The sequence below is a fragment of the Hemicordylus capensis genome, chromosome 6, assembly GCF_027244095.1.
Source record: "Hemicordylus capensis ecotype Gifberg chromosome 6, rHemCap1.1.pri, whole genome shotgun sequence".
NCBI lineage: Eukaryota > Metazoa > Chordata > Lepidosauria > Squamata > Cordylidae > Hemicordylus > Hemicordylus capensis.
Window position 1 is genome coordinate 91,124,871 of NC_069662.1, and position 20,424 is coordinate 91,145,294.

Consider the following 20,424-nt stretch of genomic DNA (forward strand, 5'->3'; position numbering starts at 1 on the left):
TAGGCTTGTCTACTGTAATGCACTCTACAAGGGGCTGCCTTTGTACGCAGGTCGGAAACTACAATTGGTACAGAATGCAGCAGCCAGATTCGTCTCTGGGTTTACCTGAAGGCACCATATAACACTGATTCTAAAAGAACTGCACTGGCTGCTGATACGTTTCCGAACAAAATACAAAGTGCTGGTTATTACCTTTAAAGCCCTTAATAGCTTAGGTTAGGGTTAGGGTTCTGTCGTGAACCTTGTCGCCTATTAAGATCATCTGGAGAGGTCTGGTTATGGTTGCCGCCAACCCATTTGGTGGCAACTCGGGACAGGGCCTTCTCTGTGGCTGCTCCACTGCTTTGGAATACGCTCCCTGCTGAAATAAGAGCATCTTCTTCTCTGTTTGTGTTTAGGAGGACTATGAAGACGTACATATTTTCCCAGGCTTTTCACTGAAACCATTTTTTAAAATTTTAATGTGTTTTATCTATTATTTTTATCTTTTTATGAATTTTAAATGTTTTATATTTTATTTTATGTTTTAATTCTGTAAGTAGTAAGTAATAATTTATTTCAGTCAATGACCAGTCAACATACACACCAAAATATAAATCAGCATAAAACAAAACAAAATCAAAACGGTAAAACTAGATAACAACACATCAGGTTATGCAAAAATCTCAATTACAACTACTCACTTGTTCCCGTCTCAGTTTACAGGCTGCTGCACAGAATCTTGCTATCCCCGCTGTGACAACTGCATGTTGATCCGCCAGAAGATAGATGTAATACCTTTCTGATTGAACAGGCCTATTTTTAAAAAATGGTTTGATCCAGATAGTACGAATGCCCCTTTAATAGGCACAGTGTAAAAGAACATGTAAGATAGATTCAATGTCACCCGAACCACATGGACATAACCGCTTCCTTAGCGGTATCCCCTTAAATCTGCCATCCAAAATGGCAGAAGGCAAGGCATTAAACCATGCCAGCAAAAAGGCTCTCCTCTGATTTAAGGTGGTCAAGTGGGTGAGGTATGCAGCTGGCTGTGGGTAGTTTGAAAAACTACCTAAAGTACTACTGGTGATAATCAAACTTAAATCAAATTGCTTCTCCATATCTGCAACATGCTGTTTAATAATTTATTTGGCAGCATTGTGACCCAAAGCCAATAAATATTGCGGTGAGAAGCCATATCTGACCAAATTGTCAAGTTTTAATTCTGTACACCACCTAGAGATTTCTATATTAGGTGTTATATAAATTAGATAGATAGATAGATAGATAGATAGATAGATAGATAGGGCAGAAAAGGTGTGCACCAACATCATTTCCCATCGTTGGGGTCCTTGGCAGATGGAAGGTGGCTGACATGGGTTGCCAATGCACCCACAGCAAGGGCACACTTCTGATGCCAAATGAAAGCCTTTGCTGCTGTTAAAAGCTGGGGGCACAGCTGCTAATTGCTGTGCTCTCCCTACAGCTGTGCTCTCCCTAAATGTAGTTTTGTGCTGTCAAATGGCCTCTTGGTTAATGTGAGACTGATGAAATACTACGAGCTGCCACAGTGGGTGTGCACAGTTTACTTTTAAGTCCTCCCCCTCACACAGACTGGTCCATTCTACATTTTTAGTTTATCTGGGCATGGGTGTTAAGACCATATGGAGGAGGAGGCCCCCACCATGCAGCTGCGGCACCTTCCATTGTCCTCCCCACCTTGTCCTGCTCCAAGAATAGGACACAGATGTAGAGGCAGGGGGTCTCCAAGGCCATCCTTTGGTGTGCTCACCCAACCCCCCAACCCCCACCTTGCTCCTCCCTATGAGCACTTGATGAAACTTTCAATGCCCACTCCAGTTGTCCTCTATCGCACTGCAGCTACCCCATTGTTTGAAGCACTCTACAGCACAATTGGTGCTTGTCTACAGTAGATACTTTGGATAAGGCCTTGAAGACATGAAGGTATGTCCCTGCACCTGGCCCTATCCCTCTGTGCATGAAGTAGTTGCCTGACAACACCCACATATGTCCAGTCTTGCACAAGCATGCACATGGCAGACAGCCCATTGCATACACCTGCCCAGATTGCCAGTCGTGTGACAACAGGAGTTTGGTGACCCATGACCTCAAGCTTCATGCAGATGCCAAGCTGCTTCAAACAGCCATGCAGTCCCAGCCCTCTTCTGTTGCCATGCCATCAAGTGGTGGCACTGGCACCGCCAGCACCACAGGGAGCAGTCAAGCCTGGGAGGCCTCTAAAAAGATCCATGCCAAGCTTTGAACGCATGTGGAGACCAGGGTCTTTGTGGGACTGTGGACAAGTGAGGGGGTGCAGACCCAGCTACAGAACCAGTTCCACAACAAGGCCACTTATGGCTGGATCTCCATCAAGATGACTCTCCACACGTAGCAGCGCACTGCTAACCAGTGCTAGGAGATACTGCAGCACCTCAAGAAAAAAAGTCTAAGAGGTGACCTCATGCAACAAGCTCTCCGGTAAGGACAATGGCCCACTATGACAGGCTGGCATTGGTCCTGTTCAAAGGTCACCCAGGCACCACCTGATGTGATCTTTGGCATAGGGGCGACCACAGCTGCCTGGGGACCACCGGCCCATGAGGTGGCGGCTGAAGGTGCAGGTTCCCACCAGTAGGGCCATCCCTAGGAGGGTTCAGGGCACGGGGCAAGTTGCACTCCCACTCAGCCACAGTCCTCTTTCCCTGCCACCCCCCACCCTCCAATAGCGCAGGCAGCATTAAGGAGTTTGATCACCTCCCTCCTTGTTCCAGTGAGGAGAGTGGCAACCCAACTTCCCAGCATGGTGTGAGCTGGATACTAGATGAGAGGTACATGTGCGCACAGCTGTCTCAGTGCCCTGTGTGGAGAAGGAGTTGAACTTGCTCCCCCTTTGCAGCTCAGCAAAGCTGCTGCCATCCTTCCATACCCTGGACCCCCTTCCCCAAACTGACTGCATTCAGATTAAAAAAAACAGAGGGGGCATCCAACCACGTCCTGCTCCCAGGGCAGGTGCCAGACTGTTTTGCACCCTAGGCAAGTCTAAGTACTTGCACCCCACCCCCACAAAAAAATTTTCAACTTCAATTTTCAAAATTGAAGTTTTGTAGAAAAAATGAAAAGCACAAAACTTAAAACGGTTAAATTTATTTTAAATTGCAAGAATAGGTAATACATCAATTTTTGATTATCTTTCTCAAATACAAAAGCAAATATTTTGGCAGACAAATCATTTTGATTGATTTGATACACTCTGAGCCCTTCCGAGGTCTGCACCCTAGGCGGCTGCCTAGTTGGCCTAATGATAGGACTGGCCCTGCCCTCTTCTGTCCCAGCCCCTCTCGCTAGCCAAGGTAAACTCCTGTCTTTGGGGGACTGGGCCCCCTTCCAAACTTTTAATTTAACCCCCCCACCACCACTGATTGGATGCTGCAGCCAGTGGGAATATCTGCTGCTGCTGCTGTCCCCGCCACCCATCCAACATCCATGGTCAGCTTCTTGTAGCCCTCAGATCTCTGTCTCCCTCCAGCAGCCACTGCCGGGCCCCTTGCCCTTACTGACCCGGATGGGGATGGCCAACAGCAGGCTCCTGCTCTTGCTGCTCCAGCTGCTGGAGGTGATGGGGGCCAAGGAGCCATTGCCAGACTGCCTGGCTTGGACTTGCATACACCACTTGAGGGTGGGGGGCAAGGAGCAGCAGCTGAGTGTGAGGGTGGTTGAGTCCGGCCCCGGGACCTGGGAGAGCATGGGGCTGGGGGAAATTGTCCCACTCACCCCTCCTAAAAGACGGGCCAGCCTGCCAGCACACCAGTCAGGTGCAACATTGCACACTGCCGGATTGACCAGGTGAGTGAACATGTCACCTGCAAAACGTCGTGTGGTGCTTTGGAATGTTGGGAGTGGGGTGGTTCTTGTGGATGGAAGTGGGGTGGATGTGCTAGTCCTGTGGTTCTGAGGGTTGTGTTGAGGTGCAGCATAGGTCCAGAGCAAGGTGGTGTGTGTGTTTCCAGGGTGCATTTTCTCCCCTCCTCCAAAGCACATTCCAATCTGGGATGGATGGCAGGGGAGCAAAGCAGGTACAAAAGCTGAATGAGATTATGGAGGGGCTGGGGACTCATGCTGCTAAGCACAATTTGATCACGGGGGGGCACCAGAGGCTCCCAGTTCTCCTGGCAATGCAAGTCTGCTGCCCTATGGGGGTCTGACCCTAAGGTCCCATGGCCATCTATCAACATTGACTCGGACAGTGGCACACCCCCTCCCATCCTGACATCGCATGAACATGCAGTCCATGGGAGAAGGGAGAGTCTTGTGGTGAGGAGGCCTACTCCTTGCGGGGAGGAGCAGTAACTCCCTGGCATACCTGCACATCTAGGCAGGTACTGCCAAAGGATTTCTTTAAGCTAAATAATAATGCTGTTATCCCTCTCCATGTCCCCTCCTTGCAGCATCGCCAGTAAGCCTGTCCAGGAAGAACCTGTGAGACCTGCTGTGCCTGCCTTGACCATGGACCAGCCTGATCCTGCCCCATGCAGTCCAATGTCCAATGCAGAGCGTGTAGCCCAGCACGATGTGTGTTGACTGCCTCCAGCTTGCAAAGTACCTCATCATGCAGCATGCTGGGAGCTCGCAGGTCACCTGTGATCTGCTGCATGAACTGGACCTAAGAGAGGGGGAAAGGTATGAGGAAGACAGGTGGTTCTTTGAAGAGACTACATTTCAGACGATGCGGACCTACAAAAGGTCTCAGACCAGGGGTGTAGCTATAATTGAGCAGATGGGTTCAAAGAACCCGGGGACCCCGCTCCTGCGGGCCTCCCAGCTCCATGCCTCCCTATTGTCTTCATTATCTCCCTCACTCTGATGGGCCGCTGGGAATGGGGTGAACATGAGCCCCTCTCCCTCAGCCATGCCCCTGTCTCAGCTCGCACTGTGAGGGAAGTGGTGGGTACCATGGAGCTTTCTGACTCAGAAGGTAAGAGGAGATTTGAGCAGTACACTGTCTACCTCGAATGCATGGCCGAATCTATTTCAGAATCACCAACCAGCCACCACCCTTTGCCCCTTAGCGGCCGCTCTACCAACCTCAGTTGCTGATGTCAGGGCCCTCCCTGTGGGCCCTACCTGTGGACCATTCCCAACGCACTCTGGCTTCTCAAGGAGTGCAAGGGTAGTTCTTTGCTTCCCTGCAGGATCACCCACAGGCCTGACCGCCCCCTGACCCACCACAAGGTACCTTCAGGGTTCCACAGGGTGGGCATTTGCCACCCACACCTGAGATCCCCTTAAGGCCTCCCCCTGCAGGTCCACATGCAGGGCCATCGGGAGTCTGCCCAGTGGGCGTGTCTGGGCAGCAAGCCAGCATCTCTGTGTGTACAGCCCCCATGGCCCCTGTGCAAGCCCTTCTGCACCAGACACCCCAGGGTCCCAGGCAAGCTGGAGAAGGGCCCTCTGATACAGCCCTGAAGCCACCATAACATAAGGCCTCCACCAAGGCAATGTTTTTTCACCACACAACACCCCAGACCAGAAGCCTTGTCACTAAGGTGGTCTGGGCGAATGTCCAGAAACGCATCACCCCCACCTGCTCTTCCCCTTGCAACAAAGGAAGGCCACTGTGCAAGGGAGTGCAGAACAGCCACACTCATGCTTGGGCTGCTTCAAGGTGAGAGGAAAGACTGGGGAGACAGGAGGAGATGGCTGTGCACAAGACACTGCTCCCCAAGAGCAGAGTTGAGGGGAGTCTGAAGAAGCCCTCACCCAATCCACCTCCACCATATAGGCTTGCCATTCAACCATAGTCTACATGCTCCTGAACAGGTGGATGCCACCTAGTGGACATAGCTGCACCCTGCCTTGCTCTGCCTTATGTTTAGAAGGTACTTTACAGTAGTTTTAGACCACCACATGTTTGTTAGCCTCGAAACCACAAGCTTTCAAGCCCACATACCAATTTTAATCCAAGGTTCGCAGCCAATTGTTCAAAATCAACCCTGTTGGTTGTTTTCTCTTCAAAGTTTGCAAAGAAAATTTTGTTTGTCTGTTCCTAGAATAAAGGCTTTTTCTTTGCTTCAAAAAAAAAAATAAATGCTGCGCACTTCTTTCTTTCAGCCCACACATCCATTGCCAGCACGCCAAGGAGAAGAGGGTTCCTGTTCATGCTGGAAGGGGAGTCAGTGCTGATAGTTTGAGGGGCTGCATGTGCATGTCAGTGTCAGGTTCTGGGAGGACCCCTCCCACCCACCACTAACCCCCTGGGTGCCCCAAGGGGGCAGCAGGCACAATTAAAGCCCCCATGTGGATGAATGCCATCACCCAACCTCCCTGATGGCAAAAGAGGAATAGTTCTGCGGTGGCAAGCACAGAACCCGGCGTCACAGTCCGCAGAGCAATGGAGAAGCTCCTGAGCCTCCATGGAGAAGGAAGCAAGACACATAGCCCAGCAAAGGAGGCACTTGTTGTGGGCACTGGGGGCTCGCGGGGGCAGCAGCTGCCCATGAGGCAGCTACAAGGTTCTTCGCTGTCTCCAGGAGATTCAACGGGCTGATTGTGCACTCCAGGATGGCCATCAAAACTACCAGAGACATGTGGCAGCCCTCTCCTCTGCCTTCTGCAGGATCACTGGACAGCGGATAGGAGGTTTGTGCTGCCAAGATATGACAGCACCTGGAGGTCTATGGAGGGCACAGACAAGTGGGATGATGAACATTTCTTGGGCAGCTTCAGGGTATCTCAGGGGACCTCAACTTTCTTGCAAGTGAGATGGAGCCCATGCTTTGCCAGCAGGATACTGTGATGAGCCATGTGGTGCCAGCATGTAAGTGGCTCACCATAACGATTTACAAACTGGTTTCCAATGGAAACTGCCTGGCCACCATCTGCAAGATAGACACCTCCACCATCTGCAAGATAGACACATAAGTGGTGGACCTGCTGATGGAAATGTTCCTGGAGGACATGACCACATGGGCAACATGCAGGAGGTGATGTCAGGGTTACAGCAGAAGGGGTTTCCAGGCATCATTGGGTTTATAGATGGCACACAGGTGGAAATTCTAGCAGCCCTGATGCCACAAGGAGTACTGTGGGTGTAAACACTACTACACCATGACCCTGCAAGGTGTCGTAGACTCAACAGGATGGTTCACAATGAACATTTACACTGGGGTGTCAGGCAGAAGCCACAGCACAGCAATTTCCTGGACTTCCCCACTTTTCTCAAAGCTGTGCCTGGGTGAACCTTGTGCCTGTAGAGGTGAGTGGGCAACTTATGAAGCTGGTGATTTTCAGGGACCAGGGATACAGCCTCCAAAAGTGGATGGTCACCCCCTATTGTGCACCCCCTGTTGTGCTACTCTGGCCCTGGAGAGGAACTTCAAGTTCAGGGACAGAAGTACCAGGATTGTAGTTGAGCAGGCATTCAGGAGGCTGAAGGCCCAGTGGCACACCCTCTACACTTTGCTGGATGTCAAGTAGGAGCTAGTGCTGAAAGTAACCGTGGCTTGCTGCATCACGCACAACATATGTGAGTCAAGGGGAGACGTCCTGCTGGAGGAGCCCATGGGCCCACCTGGATATCCAGAGGGTAAGAGTGGGGGGGGGGGGCCATTCCTGATGATTATTGTGGCAGCAGGAAGGCAGGGGCAGTGAGAGCTGCCTTCACAAGATACACCAGGGAGAATCTCCCTCCACACCACTGCCAAGGTGGGCAAGTGCTTAGTGGGCAAGTGCGTAGTGTTGGAAGGGTGCACCTCTCTTAAAACTGGTGATGGTAGTCATCACTCACAGCTGCGACATCAGCAGGATCATAGATCGGAAATACCTGTCCCTGCCGCACAAATGGAAAGGCTGCCATGTATTTCTGTTCATAAAGTGAAATAAGTCTTAAATAAGCCCATGTGTTTCTTTCAAAATGCAAGTGCACAGTACCCCCCTAACACCTGGCCAGTGGCAGGGATGGCAAAAAGTGGTTGGATGCAGCAAGGGAGCACATGGAATCCCCCACCCCACCCCAACACTTTCTGTGTACAGAATGGCCTGCACAGGGGGTACATGATGCATGGGGGGCTTGCTTTTATTTAACCTGGTGGCACGTTGATCCATGGGTTCAGAGAACGGTGGTTGCAGAGGGAGGGAAAGTCGAATTATTTGACAACCATGGAGAGGGGAATGCCACGCAGGCTTCCCCAGGGCCCCCACGCCAACATAAATAAAGAATAAAGCTCCCCCACCCAAATGAGTGTGCCCCCACACCCCATGTGGATGTGGCCCTCTGCTGTCAAACAATTAGCACATGATTCAATGCTCTTCTGCAGTTTTACTGAAAGGACATAACAGGGAATACAGTGAGGAAAGCGTTAAACTGACATCGGCTCGATGAAGTCACCTGGCAAAACCAGAATGAGTCGAGTGCTAACGACAGCCCCTGCCTTGGGGATCACGGCCAATGGAGACCACCTGGACAATGTGCTGACACCCTGCCCTCAGTCTGGCAGCAAGAGCAGTGTGCGGCTGCCTGGGATATGGCCTTGATGGCCGAGGAGCAGTGAGGGGCCACCTGCTGGAGGCTGCCAAACTGCAACTGGAAGAACTTATGTGATGCAGATATTCAAATATTAACTGTAGGTTCGTCAACCTCTGATTTCATGTTATGTGCTAATGCGGCCAGTGTCTCATTCCACACTTAGCACCTGCTCTTACAATGTGGTTCTGGGTTACACAGTGTAACCCAGGGAAATTGAAGGATGCAAAATCTGAGCAAAAAAGGGATGCAAAAAAGCCCATGAAACTACGTTCTTGAAATACAAGGCACCTGAGACTTTCTGATAGGGACACACAAAAAATACCTGCTTCAACAGCAGTCAGTTATAAATGGATAATTACATGGATCTCTGTAATGAATGCTTGTCCAAATGAAACATATGCCAAAGGAACAAGATTCCAGTTTGATGGCACAATCAACTCCTTTGTTATATTATAAATACATATTTGGTTTCCTTGATAAGGCATCCTAGTTCTTTTTTACTTACTCCAAGCTTTCTATTCTTAAGGGGCATAGACTAGCTGGGGGATTTATTTTTCACTTACAGGGTTAGGAAGCTGTCATTACATTCATTCCTAATCTGTGTTTGGAAGTGCTGCTGTTATGGCTTCCAGCTAGAAATATAGATATCATGAAGGCAAATAAATGGTGGCTCTTGATTTTATTTTCAATTTCTAACAATCCAATAGAAATCAATGATGAAGGGAGGACACACACACACACACACACACACACGCTAATTGTAACTTGGCGGCAAGCAATGCGCTTCAAGGGAAACCAATTTTAAAATTCCATTTTCAATGGAAAACACACAACCTGCCATGTACATATGAAATAACTAAAGGCTATCACAGGAATGAGAGCACACAAGTCAATCTAATTTTCAACTGAAGTTGTTACCTGTTTTTGTCTCCACTACTTTCTCACATTTTCTAAGCAAGAGAAATAACAAAGTAGACCCCACTGAGAGGGATAAATGAGGCTGTCTCCATCCTCCGTTCACAAATCCCCCTCCTGATGACATCTTTAAGAACTGGCTTTTCAGAAACTTTATACAGTACCAACAAATTCAACTCCCAGAAAAACAAAAAGCCAACCAAAGAGACAGCATTTCTATTCATTCAACCCAACAGAATGTCTTGCTTAAAGTACATTATGGAAGATGTTGTGAATGCTGTTTATTGATATAATGCCACCAATATACATGGTAACTACAGTGTAAAATAAAGAAAAAGACAGATCCCTGCTGTGAGGAGTATACAATCTAAACTTTAACTCAGATGACTGAGGACAAATGATATTACTTGCAATTGCCCTAAAGGAATCAAGGATATTTCCAAAGCGGGACAACTATCATCCTCCTCCTGAACAACAACAACAACACTTATCTGACATTCCACATATACCCAGGCATAGAAATAATGCTTTTTCAACTTTTTATTGAATCCTATAATTCTCCTTCCCATACACTGCCACTGAGCAGCATCTGAAAAAACAGCATTCTTGCCTAGAAGTCCTTGCTGAAGTAATCAGAAAAACACCAGCTGCCAACTCAAAGAAAAGAGCGTTCACTTAACCGTGGAGCTTTGCTGGCTCCTGGAAAATACAATGCATGTGACAGCAAGAAAGCTTAACATACCTTGAAGGAATAATAAAAGGATCCCCATTCCTCTTCCTCCAGTCCTTCAGTGAAAGTCACTGTTTCTGTGCAAGTTACAAGAGTGGAAGCCAGGTTCTCAGTGCTTCCATTTGAGCTACTGCTGGCTTCTGTGACTTGCATGGCTTGTTGCTTGCTGAAATGCTCCAGTTCTTCCTGTGAGAGAGAGTCAGTGCAGCCAGGCTCTCCTCAGAGGAGCACAACAGCACAGACAGCTTCACTGCTCCACCACTGGCTAATGAAGGCATCTGGTTTAGCTACTGAGGAACACCATCCAAGCTGGAAACCTAGCCTTCCCCTCAAAACTCTGCTTGCCGACAGAACTAGCTGTACAAATGTTTCTCTTCAATTGCTGTAGCTAACAACTAGAAAACACATGTTGAGTCATCTTTGAACCTGTGCTAGTTATAGATCACTGAACATATGAAGTGCCAATTGACAAAGCCAACATCACCTACTCCACATTCTGGTGTAGCAGCAGGCTACACAGCCACCTGCTTACAAGCTCACACTTCTTTCTGGACTAATCACTTGCATCTTCTCATTGCAAGCGCTCCATCTGCACAGGTCAGGGGTGAGGGTCAACATTACCACTCAGAGGAATCTATTGGATTCAGCCTTGTTTCTTTCACTGGTTCCGTTTCACTCACCATGTCTCTCTATGTTGTCATGGGTACAAAAGTCTAAATACTTTGGGTTCAAAAGCCTAATACTATTTACATGAAAATAATAGCAAAAGTTCTACGTTTTTGTTGGACGGTTAGAATTGGGAGTAAACGGTGCATGGGTGTGTGTGCGCATGTGTGTGCGCTTGTGCTTGTACATATGCAGAAAGCACTGCATGGGTTTTCAAAAACTTGGTATGCTCCATCACTAAATCAGTGCCACCATTTCCTGATGATAAACATATCCATTTGGCCTGCCCTTTCAGGGTCTTTAATTTGTTGTAAATGTTTTTAAACTGTTTTGCATGCTTTAACTGTTAATTGTTTTGTGGTGTTTTATAGTCTCTGTTTCTAGTTGTTAATTGATTTTAATTGTTTTGTTTTAATGTAAATCGCCCTGAGCCATTTTTGGAAGGGAGGTATAGAAAGTGAGTGAATGAATGAAGCAGCATGTGACAGAAAGAGCAAGTTTCTGAGCAAGATAAAGATTTCCCTTCTGTCGCCAATGGTAAGTGACCATGCCATTGGTGACAGTTGGACTGTATGTCCTGATTCAGATCAACAGTCTTCCGCTATGTGAGTGTCCCACCAAGACCATGTGTTTGGAAATAATAAACATAACACCGAACAACTGTGATTGCACAGTTGTTCCACAACATTGTGGATGGTGTTTCAGATGCACACAATGGTATGGCTGGTTCTACGCTGCTGGCAGTGTTACACTGTGCAACACATCGTTCATTATTAGTTACTATTAACAAAATTAAGAATATTGTATTGCTTTTCAACAAAATCAGAGTAATTTACCAGTAGGGGCCCATATGGGTGGGATGGGAGGCAGTAAACCTTGCCACAGGTGTGACTTTCCTCTCCCCACTCTCCTCTCCCCGCCCACCTTGCACTACCTTGCCTTGTCCATCACCACATTTAACACTTGGCGCAGGATGGTTATTTTCCTGGTTGGGATTATTGAGGTAGTCGGTGGAGGGCGGGGGGCGGTCAGGACAAGCTAGAACAAAGTGTCAGGGGTGGGGATAGGGGAGCAGGAATGATACTTGGAGCTCATTTACCACCACCCCTCACCCACCGATATGGGCCGCTACTGCAGTTTACATAGTAAAATGATGGAGAAAAAAGGAATGAGAAAATGGTTCTTTTTTCTCAGAGGGGCTCATAATTTAAAAGGAAACACAAGGAAGATGCTATCGCCAGCCCTGGGAGGGATGCCATGCTGGGTTGTGTAACAAGGCAGCTGGGTTAAACCCAGTTGCTGATTAACCCCCTGACCGGCCTGAGAGAGTTTTCAGCAGTCACCTCACAAGGGAGGCTCTATCTCTCTGAGCTGTGGCTGACTGTTCGTTTCAAATCTTTAACTTTCAAAAACAGAAAGTGAAGGGAAAGTCTCTGGTAGTTTAAATCATGGCCACCAACTCAAGATTTAAAAGCTTTTCTTAATGGGAATTGTAGTGAGTAAATATCCCTGTTCCAGCTTTGCTTCCCTTTGCTAACAGGCAAGACAAAAAAAAACTGCTTCCCAGTGCCTATCCCAGAACCTGGTGAGAGCTAATGATAGCTGGCTAAGTTCCTTTGAAGACCCGTTTGCACTAAAGGACTTCCCTCCTTACACACACACACCCCCGCCCCCACTAGCTTCTCCTGAGTGTTAATCAATCACTCGGAGTGCTTGTAAAAACAACAGAGAAAAACAGTTTATTTAGTTGTTACAGACTGGTTCATCTGAGTCTTTAGCTTTTTAGATGCAGTTAAAAGCACTTAGTTGGTTACAAGAATGTTTTCAAAGTGCCCAGATCTCTTTGTAGGCAGCAATCAGTTACAAGGAACAGATATTTAGAAATACAAAGTACACACAGAAAGCAAAATAACTCCTAACACAAAATCTAACTAAAAATACTTTCCCCTACACTAGATTCCAAGGTCACATGCAGGAGCAATCTCCATGCTGGTCACTGTTTCACTGCACTCTCTTCCTGCTTCTTCCTCCCAGCATTCCCAGCAGCACCCATATCCTACCTACCTGGTGGGCTGATTAGTCAGGACCTGGGGTTAACAGCCTGTCAATCAAGGACAGGTTCACTTCCTGTTAATGCTATTAGACATGGGAGGCTGATCACTACAGGTGGAATTAAAACAGTTCCTCTCCCCGTACTAAATATAAGAGAGCCTCCAATTTAAAAGGTGTCTCTTTGCCCAAGTAATAGAAATGATTACAAATTTGATGATATGTTCTAGTCAGATGTATTAAAGACACAAATCCCTTTGCTTAAACAGTGGAGATGGACTGTGCTAATAACATTAGTATAGTAATTATAAAATACTGAAGCATGTAGGTACATGTTTGTTTCTTTATTTTATTACTTTTCCAAACCAAAGAGGGTATTCTCCCACTACATCCACTAGGAGGCAGATTCTTTTGAAGAAAGACTTCCTGCTTAGAGAGAGACACTGCTGACATGGCAATGGGAAGCCCTTGCCTAAAACTTACATGCCCTCTAAGCAGATGGGTAATCCAGCATAAAGTCTGCTGAGCAAGCAGAAGGAGAATTCACAGGCAAACAACATTCTCCATTCTCCCTATTGGTCACCATCCTGTAGCCTTGAGAAGTAACATAGCAGTATCCCACTGCTGATTTCCATGCCTGATTTCCAGCTCTCACCATTCAAACCTGTTGCAAAAATGGCATGAACAGTAAAGTCTGGTAACTAACTCTTAATTAGCAAATGGGCCTATATGGGAAGAGATGGTCCTTAAAATATGAGGGTCCCAAGCAGTACAAGGCTGTAAAGGCTAAAAACAGCACCCTGAAAAAGAGTTTGGAAGGAAATTGGTGTTAGTGAGCTCGGAAGGAAGATTTTTATGTTGCACACACACACACACACACACACACACACACACACACACACACACACACACTTATATCCCACACACTTCCTCCAAGGTACATGGTTATGTTTATCCTCACAACAACCCTGTGAGGTAGGTTAGGCTGAGAGAGGCATGACTGCCCCAGAGTCACCCAGTGAGCTTCATAGTTAAATGGGGATTTGAACTCATGTCTCCCTGGAACTGGTCCAGGTCTCCAGCTGCAGCAGAAGTGCAAAGGTAAAGAGAGCACTGCTAATTAATATTGTCTGGAGTTAAAGTCCAACATGGTGTTAGAACTTAACATGGAGTTAAAGTTCTAAATAAAGTAGTTTATTTAGGAAATCCATCAGGGAAATAGATTAAGCTTACATGCCTAGTTGCTTGCAACATACAAGAAGAGAGGAAGGGAGAAGATGGAAGTCTTTCTCTCCAGGTGAGAGAATGTTGCACACCCAGGCCCCAATAATGACAGGACATGTATAATTCTGAAGAATTAGGGCTGCTTTATTGATTAAATGTACAAATAACCTGCAATGAGGAACAGACTAAATAGAGTGTGGGTTCCACTGATATGATAAGGGGGTGGGCATTGGTGGTGGTTAATCTACTCCTTATCACATGCAGCCCACAAGTTGTCTCAATGTTCATTTTCTGAGATTCATGGGTGATTCTGGAGAAGGAAAGATGACACACGTGCATACTCACAACTGTGAGTTTATATGGGTTTTATTAAGGCTAATGATTACAAGTGGAGGTGATTAGGCATATAGGCAAGGAGTTATCAATTTCATTTTTCTATGATTGTAATGTAGTGTTCAGTAACAGCTAAAAGCATTCCTAAAATAATTTCCCCCCTTTTGTTAAAATGCAGAGCTGCTAGGAAAGAGTTTTGGCCTCACCAAGAAACAGGCAGTCGTGTTATCAGCCAGCTGTGCTTATCCGCCTTATCTTGCTGTTAAGCAGCAACTAAGTCAAAACAATTCCCCAACCTGGCGATCAGTGTTTCCCCTTTAATTTGGTCTAATAATTTCTATGACAGTTAACTCATACCAATAATAGGTGCAAGGCATCTTTAACTCTTAACAGAAAAAGTATTTCTTTCTAACTCTTCTACTAAATGCTAAATAGTTTAAAATAGTTTCATTTCTTTTGGAGCAAGTAGCTGAAGGCTACTATCAGACTATCTCCTGATGGTTCCCAAAACAATCCTAGAAGCTGTGTTGGCAGAGAGGAAAAAGCTAAAGTGCAGTTTCCAGGGAGGGAGGGATACTGGCAAGAGGAATGCCCTTTAAGGCAGCTTAGGAAGAGGGGAGGAGGAAGGACCGGAGAGAGACAGATGCTGTTTCCTGACACCTGGCAAATAATGGCTGCGGCAGGGGCTTCGCTGGAGCTCAGGACAGGTAAGAGAGAAGATCCAGGGACAGAGGGGAAAAGAGGGAGGGGGGAAGTGTGCTAATGGCTAGTTTATAAAGGCATGGCTCTGGGCAATATTTACCAGTTTCCAGGTGAGCTGGAACGGAATCTCCACTGGCTTCTCCAGTGGGAGGGTGACTGGCTCTGAAGATACAGGGAGGGGCTACATGGTGCCTCTTCCATGAAGAAGCCCATGCCTACCCTTCCCCATGAATGGCTGTCTGCAGCTTTTTATACCTTATTGGCCACCTCTCAAAGCCAAAATAATCACCTCATCTATTCAGAGTGTCTCATCTTTGATAAACTCCTCTTTTTTAGCTTGTAAGCCCTTTGGGGACAGGGTTCCATCTTATTTGTTTGTTATTTCTCTGTGTGAACCGCCCTGAGCCATTTTTGGAAGGGCAATATAGAAACTGAATTATTATTATTAATAATAATAATAATAATAATAATAAACAAATTCTGGCACGGCTCTCCAAATTCCTCTCTCACCCTTCCGGGAGGAGCCAATCAGGAGCCTGGGCTGGCTCTTTGTTTGATTAAATTCAAGACAGAGACCCTTTTTAATGACCAGCTGGCCCTGGTGTGTAGCCATTTGTTGATGTTCTTCAGCCCAGAGAAATATGTTAGAAGGACAGGGAATGTTACATAAGCAAGTGTTATATGAATGTGTTAGCCCCCATAGCATGGCGTAGGGGTTATCATCTATCTGTGGTTTCTTAAAATTTCCTAAATCAGCTAGATATGATTATGCTTGACATGTCAAACTAGTTCTCATGATCGGTTTTAGCAAGTCATGAGCACCCCAAGGCTTTTTGAAAGGCAGTAAACAGCTTCAAGGCTGGGAGGGTAACGGAAAATTCCCCTTCTTTCCCAGATTCTCAAGAATAGCATTTCTGTTCACTGGCTTGGCTTAGAGAAAAAATCAAAGCCAGGCTTCAGCTTCCTGCCAAAACGACAATTCAGACACAGGCATCAATCTAGCCTTTTGGCTTGTTGGGGTCTCAGAGCAGGCCCTGGTTCTAAAAAAGGGGTCCACTTACCTATTCGTATCACCACCCTAAAGTGGGGCAGAGGGGAGATGCTTGAGGAGCCAGCGTGGTGTAGTGGTTAAAGTGCTGGACTAGGACTGGGGAGACCTGAGTTCAAATCCCCATTCAGCCATGATACTAGCTGGGTGACTCTGGGCCAGTCACTTCTCTCTTAGCCTAACCTACTTCACAGGGTTGTTGTGAGGAGAAACTCAAGTATGTAGTACACCGCTCTGGGCTCCTTGGAGGAAGAGCAGGATATAAATGTAAAAAATAAATAAAATAATAAAATAAATAACAAGTAGAAGGTTGGCAGTTTGAATCCCTGCTGTTACTATATCGGGCAGCAGTGATATAGGAAGATGCTGAAAGGCATCATCTCATACTGTGCAGGAGGAGGCAATAGTAAACCCCTCCTCTATTCTACCAAAGAAAACCATAGGGCTCTGTAGGCACTAGGAATTGAAATCGACTTGACAGCACACTTTACCTTTACCAACCATGTGGATCAGCCTCATAAAGAGGACAGCCCACAGCAGGGTGAAGGACCAGGTGTTGATTCAGCCCAGCTCCAGGTCCAGACATCATCACAACTGCAAAGTTTTATCTCTGCTGAGGGGAGGCCAGCCTGCCCCACCCGACCCAGGCTGCAAAACACTAAGTGGTGGGCCCAGCCAGCCTTCGAGTAGGTGCAGATCCCAGCCCAAGGGCTGCAAAACCTGCAAGGGTTGTTCCTTGGCTTCTCACTCACCTTAATCAGTCCTCCAGTCAAACACCAATATGAGACAACCTTCCCCAACCCACACTCCTGCAAGTGACCAAACATCCTAGACAATGAAACCCTACCAGGAGAATCAGTGAGAAGTAGGCGGAAAAGGCCACCCCCAAAGCCAATTGAGTGTGACCCAAAAAATTCCTTCTTGGCCCCCAAAAGGCGACCAGATAACCCTCATGGAAAGAAGATGGGCAGACGGGTGCCTCGCCCCAGAGCAACTGAGAATGAGTGAAGGGAGCTAGCTGCTCATGCAGCTACTCCCCCACTCCCAATTGGCTGGCCACCATCATTTGTCGGGGGAAGAGGTGGGGCTGGCTGGGCCCAGGTACCTTGGTTCAGCCTCTCCTGCTCCACTGTCACTGGATCCTTCTCTCCTGGACAGCAAGCCTTCCTAACGTGGTCAGCTAAATCTTCCCTGTGCAGCATGGGGTAAGGATGATCCTCCATCACTGCAAACTCTCATTCTCCTTTCCAGCTGGTCCACCGGACAGGTAGCTTCGCCAGGAGCATTTCTGCCTGGGTGTTGGCAAAGATAGCCTGCACCTGTGAGGTCTGGGCAAGCTGCTGGGCTTTTTGGATACAATTAAAAATACTTAGGTGGTTACAAAATTACTTCAAAAGCACCCAGAATGTTCAGGGCGGCACACTTTGGGACTCAGATAATCAGTTGCAAAGAACAGATATATAGGCACACACACAAATCAAAATAAATTTCCTGACACAAAGCCTGACTACACAAACTGTTCCCTAAGCTGGGTCCCCGAAGCCAAAAGCTTTGGCTTCCTCTTTTTTCCTATAAACTCACCAAAACTCCTGATGAGGATCAAGCTTCCTGCAATCCTGCCTCCCAAGGATCTGCAGAGTTACTCCATGAGGGAAACCTCCCTGCTGGCTTCTGTCATGAGGGAGCAAAACTACATGCTCCTCACTAAGCCTTTCTGCACGCGTTTCTCTCTCTCCATCTTCCTCCTTCGTATTCCCAAAATTCCCAGCAACAGTTCTCTAAGTCCCACCCACCTGGTGTACCAATTTGTTGAGCCCTGGAGTTCACCAGTCTGTCAGTCGAGAGAAGGGTTCACTTCCTGTTAACTCTTTAGAGAGGGTGGGGAGACTGGTCACTACATGGCCACTATCCAAATACTCCCTGGAAATCAGGCGGTTAGGAGTCATGATCCGTAACCAAACATTGGTTGGCGGCAATCCCAGGAAAGGGAAGGTTCCAAGGCTAAATGATGCCAAAAACACTCATTGTAGTGGGCCCAAGTCGGCCCACTAAACTCGGAGAACACATGATAGATAATGTCCAAATATCTCATCATGGAAGCAGCCTGAGCTGGTTGCTTTTGTAGAACTGCCCCCATATATACCATATACACTACTAATCAATACGACCAATTACATTCCACAGATTTAACTTTAAATTTTTCATTATCCCTAGGGTCAATCTTATCACCCTCGCAGAGCTCAGTTTCCCGATACAAGGAAAAAATGTCCACATATTCATTTTTCCAATTTTTTCCTTAGTGGAAAGTAACAAATGATCTCCTAAAGGTAGAGATACATTGCTGTGGGGGTGAAACTAAATTCTTTTATCAGTAGCCCCCTCTCCAACTTCGGTACCCCGCAACCCAGATCTAAGTTCAAATGGTTTATCAATACCCATCCACTTACGTTCCCACTGTGTTAGTTGGGCCTTAGATGTAACTTTTTAAACTATGTCCACATTACTGCTAACAGGCACAGGTATAGGGCACATTCAAGCAACTGGGGAGAAACCAGGGCCAGAAGGCCAAACTGGCATACCTCCCCAAACCCGAGATAAATGACCAGCCCAAGTAGGATAAGCTCCACTTGTATCGTACTCACCGAAGGAACCAACATCAGCATCAAGAATGTTACGGTGAGAGAGCCCCACCAGAAGGGTGGTTTCAACAACTGCAGTGTCCTCACTGGAACGCTTCTCCAAGGCATCAAGCCTGGCCTCAATGGTCTGCAAAAGTCGCAGTGGCTTACCAGCCTGACCAGCAGATTTAGAGACCTCTTCAGCCTGTGAACCTGAAGTCTCCCCGCCAGAAACCTTCTTACTAGCCTCCAAGGTGTCTAATCGAGACAGAATATGAGCCATGATTATTTGCCCTTCATCCTCAAAAGAGGAGGAAGCTGGAGGCTTAACAGGTTGGCGAACCAGACATTTAGGAGCAGGTGCTTTCTCTTTGCCTTGAGCTTTTCCCAGGCCCTATTTAGGAACCATATCCCCAATCACCCACTTATTATTCAGTAATACAGGTATTAATTAATATCCTCAGAATCACTAATTATCATGAAGGAAGTGCAGAGTCCACATGAAATGCAAAATATCAAAATAACTCTCACTTTAAGGCAGGTACACACACAATTATTATTTTATTATGAAGTACTAAATTTTTATTATACTTATAGACACACACACACACACACACTTTATCTTTTTTTAAAAATTAAGATTTTTATTAATTTCTAACACAGAGAGTACAAAAGGCAAGGAAAAAAATTGAATTAAAAAAAAAGACATCTCTAAACTTCTATATAATATGGTAAAGTACAATTGCTGAATACAGATTTACTGTCTCTATACCATAAGAATTGATCATGTGAAAGCAATCAGATTTAGAACTGGTTTATGTATTCTTTCAGATATCAAACTGATTTTCACCAACAAACATTAAATAATTACTTCAATGCAGCTTTTCTTTAGTTACTGCATTCTAAAAAAGAGGCAAGGAGAGAGAAAAAGAAAAAGAGGGAATCTTAAAATTATCTTAGAAAAGATTAACATAAAAAGATAAAATTATGTATCATGAAAAGGTGCATAACACACAGTTTATCAATTATACAACCCCACCATACTGTAGCCAATATCAATTGAAAATATTTAAAAATAAATAATCCAATGACTCAATGAATTAATTACCCGATAGGATGATCAACGCTTAATTATGGACATATAATTTTAAGGCATTAAGTAATTAGGAACAAGTGAAAATAAGAAATATGGAATTAATGTAAAAGTTAAGTAACACACTCAGTTAATTAAAACTAAACAGTTTTAAAGGGCCCAACTAAATGAAGGAATTAATGAAGGGGAGCATAAGAATAACTATTAAGGAACAAAAGACCAGCCAAACCGTATGAGATTAATTTACAATTGGAGATTACGCTGTCAATATGTTAACCATCCCAAGAGGCAAGTTTTAATTGCTCTAGCACGATTTTAAAGTGGAAAAGAAAAGCGGAACAAAGGAGCACAGGGTACAACAACCTCCTCTAAAGATGTTTAGAACTAAAGAGTTTTTAAAAGGGAGGCACTGTTTAACCAAGCAAAAGTGGAAGCACAGGAGTAACAAAAGCAGAGAGGAAAATGGCACCACCAAATCGTATGGGCGAATAGCTCAAGACATCTGTGGCAGCCTGCCATGGC

At 46.2% G+C, this 20,424-nt stretch overlaps 1 protein-coding gene across 4 annotated transcripts in view; it reads right to left on the reverse strand.

Moving 5' to 3' along the window:
- The window catches only part of NPSR1 (neuropeptide S receptor 1), a 166,076-nt gene extending 155,555 nt beyond the window's left edge, over positions 1 to 10,521 (reverse strand). The window contains exons 1-2 of one of the 4 annotated variants that reach the window (XM_053265536.1): positions 10,182 to 10,314; positions 684 to 795 (exon numbers count right to left, since the gene is read on the reverse strand). Coding sequence is in view for 3 of the 4 variants with exons in the window: in XM_053265534.1 (XP_053121509.1) it covers positions 10,182 to 10,322 (141 nt within the window). In the remaining variant the exon portion in view is untranslated. Of the gene's footprint in view, positions 1 to 683; positions 796 to 10,181 lie in introns of all 4 variants that reach the window. The other 3 variants (XM_053265534.1, XM_053265535.1, XM_053265537.1) reach the window with 3 other exon arrangements.
- Positions 10,522 to 20,424: the final 9,903 nt, after the last annotated feature.